We start from the raw sequence: 9,242 nt of genomic DNA on the forward strand, positions 1-9,242 counted from the left end.
AATCGTAGTTTTACTTTTAGATCAATATTTTATTTTTTCATGAAACTTGAGCTAGGACTGGGCCTCCTGGCAACTGTCCAATCAAAAGTAAGCATTTGAGCAAGGACTGTAAGGCTCTTTATGAGCATCATTTACATATCCATAGCCATGCTGAGTGATGCGCATCTCATCGAAACTGCATTTTGTCAAATCATGTGAAGAATCTTGTCTGGCAGCTTGGTCATTCAGTCGTTGCAGGTTTCAGGTCAGAGGGATGGGCTTTCTAACTCCACCTTTAATAAAGACGCACTCAAAGTCAAGAATTCATTCGTCTAGGCATCCGAGCAACACTTAACTTCTTTGTTTTACTCAGTCACTAAGGATCTTCCACCAGGACCAGTATGGTGTCAATGGGACGTCAGATGCTGGGCTTTGCCCTGGCCATCATAGGCTTCTTGGGAACCATCATTGTGTGTGCTCTCCCCATGTGGAAGGTGACTGCCTTCATTGGGGCCAACATTGTGACTGCACAAGTGATCTGGGAGGGCCTCTGGATGAACTGTGTGATGCAGAGCACAGGGCAGATGCAGTGTAAAATCTACGACTCTCTGCTGGCACTGCCCCAGGACCTGCAGGCTGCCCGAGCTCTTATTGTCATTGCCATCATTGTTGCTGCTTTCGGAGTCTTACTGGGCATTGCTGGAGGAAAGTGCACCAACTTTGTGGAGGACGAAAGAGCCAAAGCTCGAGTGGCCATTGCTGCTGGGATTGTGTTCATTGTGGCTGGAGTGCTGGTCCTGATTCCCGTCTGCTGGTCCGCCAACACCATCATCCGTGACTTCTACAACCCCATCATGACCAACGCTCAGAGGAGGGAGCTAGGGGCTGCCCTCTACATAGGCTGGGGCACAGCTGCTCTGCTGCTGCTGGGAGGGGCTCTCCTTTGCAGCTCCTGTCCTCACCGCAATGACGCCCCTGAGTACCCAGTCAAGTATTCAGGAGCCAGGTCTACAGACAGCCGGGCCTATGTCTAAGAGCAGGCCTCTCCACAAGGACTAACTTATTTTTAAGCTTTTATATGGTGAAAACCAAGTCATTGATTGAACCCATTTATTCATGGTCAAAATCTTGTGGTCTTGAAGTTTTGCTGCTAAAAATGGAGTGTTCTTCCGGTAGCAGTTTGAGGATGGACTTATAGAGAGCAGTTTTATATGTTGTTTTTGTATATGGAGATTAGATGTGCTGTCACTAAAATGAGAATTTGTACATTATTATTCAAACTGATGTATATTTACTGTATTGTAATTAGTATTACTCTTAGTTAATAAAAACACTGCTTTTATTTTAAATACTCTTTGAACTGATCATTTTAATGGGGAGTTCTAATGTGAAAACACATTGTTTCCCCCCTTAGTTTAGGCAATTAATAATAAAATTAAGTAAATAAATAAATAATAAAATAAATCAACAAGACAAGTAATTCTTAAGCATGTGGGAAGGAATAAGAAAAAGTACAAGCCTGTAAAAACAATGAATTGATTGCTATGCACTTTCAAGGCAGACAAACCAGCTCAGCAGGTTTGACAGAGCACTGGTCTCAGTGAAACAGTGGCTGCTGAAAGTTTTCAGGTGTAGAAAAGGTTCCAGCCACCGCAGATGAGAATGTTTGGTGCAGAAAAGCTCAGTTAAATAATGTGTCATAACAAGTCACATTTCCAATTTAATTTGCCATCAAATTGAAGATGTTTTGAAACAGACAAAACACACACAGGTACATGGATACACTCCATTCTAACGAGAATAACAAATACATAATATATGTATTGTATATCTTTTGAGAACTATCTCAGTTACCCCTGGTAATTGATAAGTATCAGTCGGCAAATCGTTTCAGTGACAGAGCATCAGCACATGACAGACACACCCTCAGCCAGTATCACATTCCACTGTCATTAAACCAAACCAAATTAGAACAGCTTGCCCTGTAGTATAAAAATCTGCAGCAAATTAGAACACTAAGGCAAATCGATGGTCAAGTCTGCAGAACACAATACTGCATATCAGCATTTCACTCTGCTATGTCAAAACAATATGAGGGTAAAAATTCCTAGAATTACCTAGAATATCACCTGTCTTTAATATCCTAATATGCAGACTCAAACACTGTCCATCACATATCATGTACTTTCCATGAACATAATATCAGTTGCTTCCTGTATTTCATGTAAAACTCTATAAAATAACCAAACAATAAATGATTAACAACAACCCCAGTACTGACATCAAAGGTTAAAAATAAAATAGGCTAAAAGTGGCCACATGCAGAGGACTGTTTTTTCATTTCACAATGCTTTTAAATTTAAAGGACCTATATTATGCAATTTTTTGATCTATGTTATAATATTGTTTCCTCATCATTGTGTTTTGTTTCATTCACAAATATTTATCACAGAAACCCTGCATATTTAGGCTGAATTCTTCTTTCAAATAGAAAACACTCTGTTCCACCTCATGTCATGGGCTAGGCTGTGTTTTTTAAACTCCATACACTTTTACAAGACCATTTAAATCATTTCAACCCTGGAATTGCCTATCTTTACTAAACAAAAGGTAAAAAGTAGCTGTTGACTTGAAAACTACCACTACATGACATCACAAGGTGGAACAGAGAATTTGAAGATTTGGAGATGTAGACAGTCCAATAATACAGGGTTACTCAAACATGTGTGAATGAAACAAAACACAGCTCATGTTTTTGATGAGGCAACAGCATTCTAACATGACTTAAAACTCACAAGAATCTATGTAGCATAACACAGGACCTTTCTAAATGCTATTATTTCTTTCCAGTGAACTGTATTATAATCTTCTAATCTCAGGAGACTATGCACAAAAACCCATGGAACTCAATCTTAGTCAAAGAGTTTGGACTCCATCTTTTATTGTTCTGGAGCACAAAGAATCTGGCATGGCAGGTATTCTAATGTATTCTTATTACTTTGCTTTCACGCCTCCCATTCTTTCTGCATCTCAATACCTCATATAGACCTGTCTTTGCTTTCGAGCACAACTTCAAAACTTCACTTTGCAGAGATGGCTTCGATGGGAATGCAGTTGCTGGGTGCCATTTTGGGTCTTTTTGGCTGGATTGGAGTGATTGTTGTGTGTGGAATTCCTATGTGGCGAGTAACAGCTTTCATTGGCAACAACATTGTGACATCTCAGACCATCTGGGAGGGCATCTGGATGAGCTGCGTGGTCCAAAGCACAGGACAGATGCAGTGCAAAGTGTATGATTCCATGCTTGCTCTGGGTACTGACCTCCAAGGAGCTCGAGCCTTGGTTGTGGTCTCTATTATAACAGGCATTGTGGGTCTTCTAATTGCCTTTGTTGGGGGTAAATGTACCAACTTTATCCCAGAGGAAAGGGCAAAATCCAGGGCTACTGTTGCAGCTGGCGTGATATTGATCATCAGTGGAATTCTTTGTCTCATTCCTGTTTCCTGGACAGCAAGTATGATCATAAGGGACTTCTACAACCCCGTGGTGGTGGATGCGCAGAGGAGAGAGCTCGGAGCATCGTTATATATTGGCTGGGGAGCAGGAGGACTTTTGGTTCTTGGAGGAGCTCTTCTATGTGCAAACTGCTCCAAGAGCGACAATGATCAAGCCCCATCTGTGAAATATCTGCTGAACAAGTCAACAGCAGGACAGAGTAGGATAAACTCTGTCAGATCACTCACTCCAACAAAGACCTATATCTGAGTTTTCAATGTAACTGCTGAAGACGTCTAAAGAAAAAATAAGTTGCTCCTGTAAAGATGACTCCTGATAAGGAATGAAGGAAACAGACTCTTGCTTTAAGAATACCTGTCTAGCAATTATGTGAAAAAATATGTAGATTTACAGCTACAGTATTAGCACTGACAAATTGAGATACTTTAAAAAAAATCTTTTTATAACTATAAATAATAGTTTGTAAATAAATAAATAATAAGAAATGAAGTAAGATGGTTCCTATAACTTAAAAGCTGGGTTGTAGGAGTTGTGCCATGCTATCTATGTACTGTATGTTATATGTTTTTTTAAGGGGATGGACTTATTTTTAAATGTACTTTCAGTTTTATTGATGCTTTGCCTACCATGGGGTTTGTAACCTACTTTTTATAACTTGTTTACAGTGAAATGAAGTCTCTGCTGTTTGTAAGTCAAGCTTCAAGTAAACCTGTTGGGCAAGTTACTGTAACACATCTCTGTCTAGGGAACAAAGCAGTGACTCATATTCACTCTGTAACTGATGCATTAAATCAAAACTGTCCTTAGGTTTAAATTGTGTTTGATCGCTAAATAGTCAGTAGAAAATACAACAGACAACCAAAACAAGTGTCAGTGTTTTGTGCTCTTAAAGTAGCTGTTTTTCCTTATTAATACTTAATAAGATATTGGATCTTAAATGCTAAAATTGGGTCTTAATTGGTGCATGAGTTGCTGTTGTCTTTTAAAGTTATTATTTTAGTTAAAGTTATTATTTTGAAAAGACAAAGAAGACATATGTGAGTTCAGCTGCAAGATAAATGAATGTACCTCCAGTATTTAGTCTGGCATTTGACTCATCATTTTATTTTCAAATACCTTTCTGTCAGACTATCGGAAAATTTTAACAGAAACCAATGGAGAACCATTTGCCTGATGCGATGTCGTCAGTTTCTCACAGATAAAACTACAGCTATAGTGCCTCCCAGTGGTGGCAGGCATTCAATGCAAGAATTATGACGTCACTTACTGGAAACTATACGCGAAACTGAACTGTTCAGTAAGCTGTTTAAGCTGTTTTGTCTATTTAAGACATTTACTTAATGGAATGACATTGGTATATAACACTGGAACCCAATCAATTAAAGGAACTCATAAATATAACTGCTACTTCAGTAATACACTGTATTATGGGTGCACCGCACTGGGTGTCTTAAAAGGCACTTTATGAATCTAATGCATTATTATTCATTGTTGTCCTTCTGTAACTGAATGTTCCATTTGTGTTTATTGCAGATTACAGCTGTCGTAAAGTCCCATGGGGGGTATGCAGGAGCTGGGCATCAGTGTGTCTATGGCAGGCGTGGCGGGGATCATCCTGATATGCGCCTTACCCATGTGGAAGGTGACTGCTTTCATTGGAACACACCTGGTGGTCATGCAGGTGTTTTGGGAGGGGCTATGGATGACCTGTGTGAGCGAATACACCGGACAGCTGCAGTGTAAGCTCTATGATGCCATCTTAGATTTGTCTCCAGACTTACAAGCAGCCCGGGGCCTCATCTGCATCAGTCTATTCCTGGGTTGCCTGGGTTTCCTTATATTTCTATTGGGCGCCCGCTGCACTAACTGTCTGAGCCATCCGAGGGCAAAACAGAGAGTGGTGATAAGTTCGGGATTCATTTTCTGTCTGTCATCTCTTACCACTGTTGTAGCTGTGGCATGGACTGCCAATTCAATCATCAATGACTTCTACAATCCACGTGTCCCGGAAGTGCTCAAAAAAGAGTTGGGGGCAGCAATTTACTGTGGCTTTGTAACATCTGGCCTGCTTTTTGTAGGGGGACTTATACTATGCATTACTTGCTCACCTCAGAGAGCCAAGTTCCCCTCCACTAGATACACACTGTCCAGGAGCACCCACCACACAAAGCAGCTATGCCATCAAGAACTATGTATGAGGAACTGGATATATGGAATGTAATGCTTTGTCAGTGTTGATCATATCATTGTTAGTCTATCTGAGATATAAAATGTGAATACGTTGTAAATGAAAAGCAACAAAGCTTCAAACAAGACTGAAAAATCAACAGACATAATTTATACTTTTCTTAATCCCATCATGGACAGTTTGTGCAGTGCTGATGTTTAGTATAAAATGCTTATACTATGTGTGGAAGTTATGCAATGTAGTGTTTTGTAGTTTTTCAAAGAACTGTGATTTAAAATAAAATATATTAAATGAATACAATTGTTATTAATTAGTTTTAATACATTCATAGATAGACAGACAGATATGCTGTATTATTTTTTGTGGCAGCCCAAATTCATTACTGACAGTAATTTCTCTTTAACCAGCTGGAGTAATATAAGCAGTGACTTATAAACAGGCAGCACAGAAGGAGCTTTGTCCAACTACAAACTCGAACAGAGAGATTGTTTTGAAACCATGGCAGAGCAAACACTAGGATTTCCCTCCTCCACCCAGATAAAGCTCTCAGTTTTCCACAAATACCAAAGAACCAGTTTCTCCATTATGAACCGCAATGCAAATGCCCCAGTGACACACACCTCCATGGTCTGACTGAGCCTCACCCTCGCTGCACATGTACAAACAACAACTCGGCCTGGAGCACTGCGCTACCAGCTGTTCGCGGTTAGGCAGTGGGGCCTGAGCTGAGGAGAAGGCCAGTTACTGTAGTCATGCTGAGGCAGTTGGAGCTTGGTGCCCTCGCCTTGGCCTTTCTGGGGTGGATCTGTGCCATCCTGACCCGCTGCTTGGCCCTGTGGAACGTGAGTGGCACTGTGGACAACACTACAGCCTCTCTGCCTGCCTACTGGGACGGGGTGTGGCTGCAGTGGGATCACTGGGACCTGGCTCACGATGGAAGCCTGCACTGCTCATTCTACCAAACTCTTATGTCTCTTTCTGGAAATTTCCGAACTTGGAGATCTCTTATCACAGCAGGAATTGTAGCAGGTGGTTTTGCTGTGGTCATCAGTGCGGTGGGGGCGGTGTGGTTTCCTCACCGTAACCAGATTAAAGTATTTTCCGGTGCCGTTTTTGTTTTGTCTGGAATTCTGCTATTGGTTCCCACAGCATGGACGTGTCATCACACCAGTCAGTCACTAGAGGGGGCTACACACTTGAGAAGAGACTGGGGGCCTGCGTTGTACTTGGGCTGGATCTCATTTGTTTTGATGACAGTGGGGGGAGTGTTTCTCACCACGAGGTGTCCAACAACTCAGAGCCAAGGAGAGCACACCGAAGTCGCCACCGCTCCCCCTCATGAGGAGGAGTCCAATCACCCCCTGAGCAGAATCAACCGGGCCACATTCACTAATAGCCAACTGCAACGCGGGGCAGGACCAGTGTGAAGGGCTTTAACCATTTTAAAAGGAACTAGTAATCTATGCACCCGTTGGATCATGCAGAAGGAAACCCCGTCTTAAGAAAATGCATGTTATTTAGTGTGGTGGTATGTGATGGTGATATGTAGCTAGAACTTTTTCCTTTTCGTTTTGTTTTAACTCTGCAGTCTAAGTGCACTTCAGACACAGCCCCATAGACATATGCTGAATGAAAAGAAAAAAATTCAGACTTGAATGGGATGGTGGCATGATGTATACAAGATATAATTTATTTGAGAGAACAACAATTAAATACATTTATTTTTTACCCTTTTAAATTATGTGTTTTACTAAAGACAAATGTAATGCACTTCTTATTTTATGAGTTTTGCTGTTTTAAATAAACAATTTTTATTAGGTTATTAGGTGTTGTTAAGATGTAGCTGTTTTTTTATATGAAGGTAGCAGTTACACCACTGTAATCACCATTTTGTGTGTATGTATTTAAATCTTCTAACTTTTTATCACTGATGCTATGATGAATACATGCACACCTAATTAAAGTATTAGATGTCATTAATATTTGCTTTAAATGCATCCTCAGTTGTGTTATGTAGCATAATATAAAATATGGTTCAAAATCAATATGAGATTCATTTCTTGTATAAAGTGTGATACAGAGAACATGTAAGTGCATACTAACTGGAGTCCAAACAGCTATAGTTTCTCATCGCCTTCCTCCACATCCTTCAGACTGAGGACTTCCAGGGAACCTCTGCCTTTGGTCTCACAGCGAATCAGCTCATCAATTTCCCTATAACAGCCAGGATCCACCAGAACAACCTGTCCAATAAATCAGTATTACAAAGATTTGAATGTTACCTTAGCCATTAAAACAACAGATTTAAACAACATTTAAACAAAAATAGCAAACCATTTCCAGCTCCTCATCAAAATCTTCACTTTCCACAACCTGCAGCAGTGTTTTAAGCTTTTCTTTTAGTCTCTTGGCCTCTTTTGCCGGGAGCACCAACCGCAGTCTCATGTGGGCTCTCTGTATCTCCATGGTCTCCTTCAACTGTCGAATGACTTCTAGTGCCTTTACATATTAGCAGAAATATGATAACAATTAGTAATACATAATGAGATGAGGACAGAAGAGACAAAACACAATTTTGGCTAAACAAGAGTGAGCTGTTGTCACTCATTGCACTCCCATTAAGAAAAAATGCTTGCCTTACCTGCTGCTTAGTGCTTTTGTTGGCTTTGACAGAGTAGTGGATGTCTTTCATAGCCCTTTCAATAAGACTGACGGTGTATGGCCTTTTGGTCTCAGGGTTAACACATTTTTCAGCCACAATAGTTGCAATGTCTCTGAACATTGTCTCCAATTGAGTTTGTCTTTCTTTGTCTGACACCTGAAGCTCACCTTTGGCTAATATCTATTTATGGAAAGGATATAGATTAGACATGGTACTCATTGGGATGACATTTAAATAGGCAAAAGAATAGAACCTGTTTGCAGATTTCTGTCAGATCATCTGTCCCAAAAGCCTTGGTTAAATCATCCTTCTTGGCCACCTGACCCTTTGACACATTCACGAAGACAGAGTGTGTTTGCAAAACCTCATCCAGATCTTTCTCTCTACAAAAACAACAGACAAGTGCAGAATTAGTTTATCTGTAAAGAATAATGTGTTATCTCGAAAGGTGTTGTATTTTAACAATTGTATTTGTACAGACACAATAAAATAAATCTCTCTCTCTCTCTCTCTATATATATATTTTTTTTTTTATTTTTTACAATCGTACTTACGCGCCTGATCTCCAGCTCATAACTTTGTTTTTGTAACAGGCGATCTCAAATCGCTTACCGCCCTTTTTCATCCGTACCACGGCTACATTGGTAAGTCGTATTTGATTTGTTGGCGTAAATATAGACATGATTATGTCTAGTAATAGAAAAAATAATAATTAAAATGCACTGTTTTTATCTCTTCATTACAGGTACCAAGTGCGCAGCATGAAACGAGTCCGTTGATGATATGTGTCCTTTACGGAACAACAGAGGCTATAGTTAGTTCCGCCCATATATATATATATTTTTTTTAATATGACGATTGAAACTTTCTTAGTGTTTAATTGGGCTCAACATTTGT

The 9,242-nt window shown here is 40.1% G+C and overlaps 3 protein-coding genes and 1 pseudogene across 4 annotated transcripts; 3 read left to right on the forward strand and 1 right to left on the reverse strand.

The window, feature by feature from the left end:
- The first annotated feature begins 66 nt into the window (after positions 1-66).
- LOC110163548 (claudin-4-like) lies at positions 67-3,823 on the forward strand. Of its 2 annotated transcripts, XM_055166856.1 has the most exons (2): positions 67-866; positions 3,073-3,823. In XM_055166856.1, the coding sequence occupies exons 1-2, from the start codon at positions 381-383 to the stop codon at positions 3,742-3,744; spliced, it is 1,158 nt and encodes a 385-aa protein (XP_055022831.1). In that variant the 5' UTR covers positions 67-380; the 3' UTR covers positions 3,745-3,823. The 2 variants fall into 2 exon arrangements, with proteins under 2 accessions (XP_055022831.1, XP_020784179.1); XM_020928520.2 differs by lacking the exon at positions 3,073-3,823 and having other exon boundaries at positions 107-1,322.
- Positions 3,824-4,613: 790 nt separating this feature from the next.
- On the forward strand, positions 4,614-5,876 carry LOC110163530 (claudin-4-like; annotated as a pseudogene).
- Positions 5,877-6,392: 516 nt separating this feature from the next.
- On the forward strand, positions 6,393-7,235 carry LOC110163602 (claudin-4-like). The gene has a single exon (XM_055148071.1). It carries the CDS (start codon positions 6,436-6,438, stop codon positions 7,108-7,110), a length of 675 nt encoding a protein of 224 aa, XP_055004046.1. The 5' UTR covers positions 6,393-6,435; the 3' UTR covers positions 7,111-7,235.
- Positions 7,236-7,339: 104 nt separating this feature from the next.
- sbds (SBDS ribosome maturation factor) lies at positions 7,340-9,134 on the reverse strand. The gene is made up of 5 exons (XM_020928594.2): positions 8,900-9,134; positions 8,599-8,728; positions 8,325-8,525; positions 8,018-8,182; positions 7,340-7,926 (listed from the first exon to the last, which is right to left on the reverse strand). Exons 1-5 carry the CDS (start codon positions 9,025-9,027, stop codon positions 7,801-7,803), a joined length of 750 nt encoding a protein of 249 aa, XP_020784253.1. The 5' UTR covers positions 9,028-9,134; the 3' UTR covers positions 7,340-7,800.
- Between the last annotated feature and the right edge of the window lie 108 nt (positions 9,135-9,242).

This window comes from Boleophthalmus pectinirostris, unplaced genomic scaffold (assembly GCF_026225935.1).
Source record: "Boleophthalmus pectinirostris isolate CB_2022bp ecotype Guang Dong unplaced genomic scaffold, ASM2622593v1 HiC_scaffold_9, whole genome shotgun sequence".
NCBI classification, from domain to species: Eukaryota; Metazoa; Chordata; class Actinopteri; order Gobiiformes; family Gobiidae; genus Boleophthalmus; species Boleophthalmus pectinirostris.

Bases quoted from the DNA above. Each gene is read 5' to 3' on its own strand.
- sbds (XM_020928594.2), bottom strand. From the start codon at position 9,027: ATGTCTATATTTACGCCAACAAATCAAATACGACTTACCAATGTAGCC. The intron at 8,729-8,899 runs GTAAGTACGATT...TTGTTTTTGTAG, and splicing joins ATGAGCTGGAGATCAGGCGC to AGAGAAAGATCTGGATGAGG. The intron at 8,526-8,598 runs GTTCTATTCTTT...TTCCATAAATAG, and splicing joins TGACAGAAATCTGCAAACAG to ATATTAGCCAAAGGTGAGCT.
- LOC110163602 (XM_055148071.1), top strand. From the start codon at position 6,436: ATGCTGAGGCAGTTGGAGCTTGGTGCCCTCGCCTTGGCCTTTCTGGGG.
- LOC110163548 (XM_055166856.1), top strand. From the start codon at position 381: ATGGTGTCAATGGGACGTCAGATGCTGGGCTTTGCCCTGGCCATCATA. The intron at 867-3,072 runs GCCCTCTACATA...CACTTTGCAGAG, and splicing joins AGAGGAGGGAGCTAGGGGCT to ATGGCTTCGATGGGAATGCA.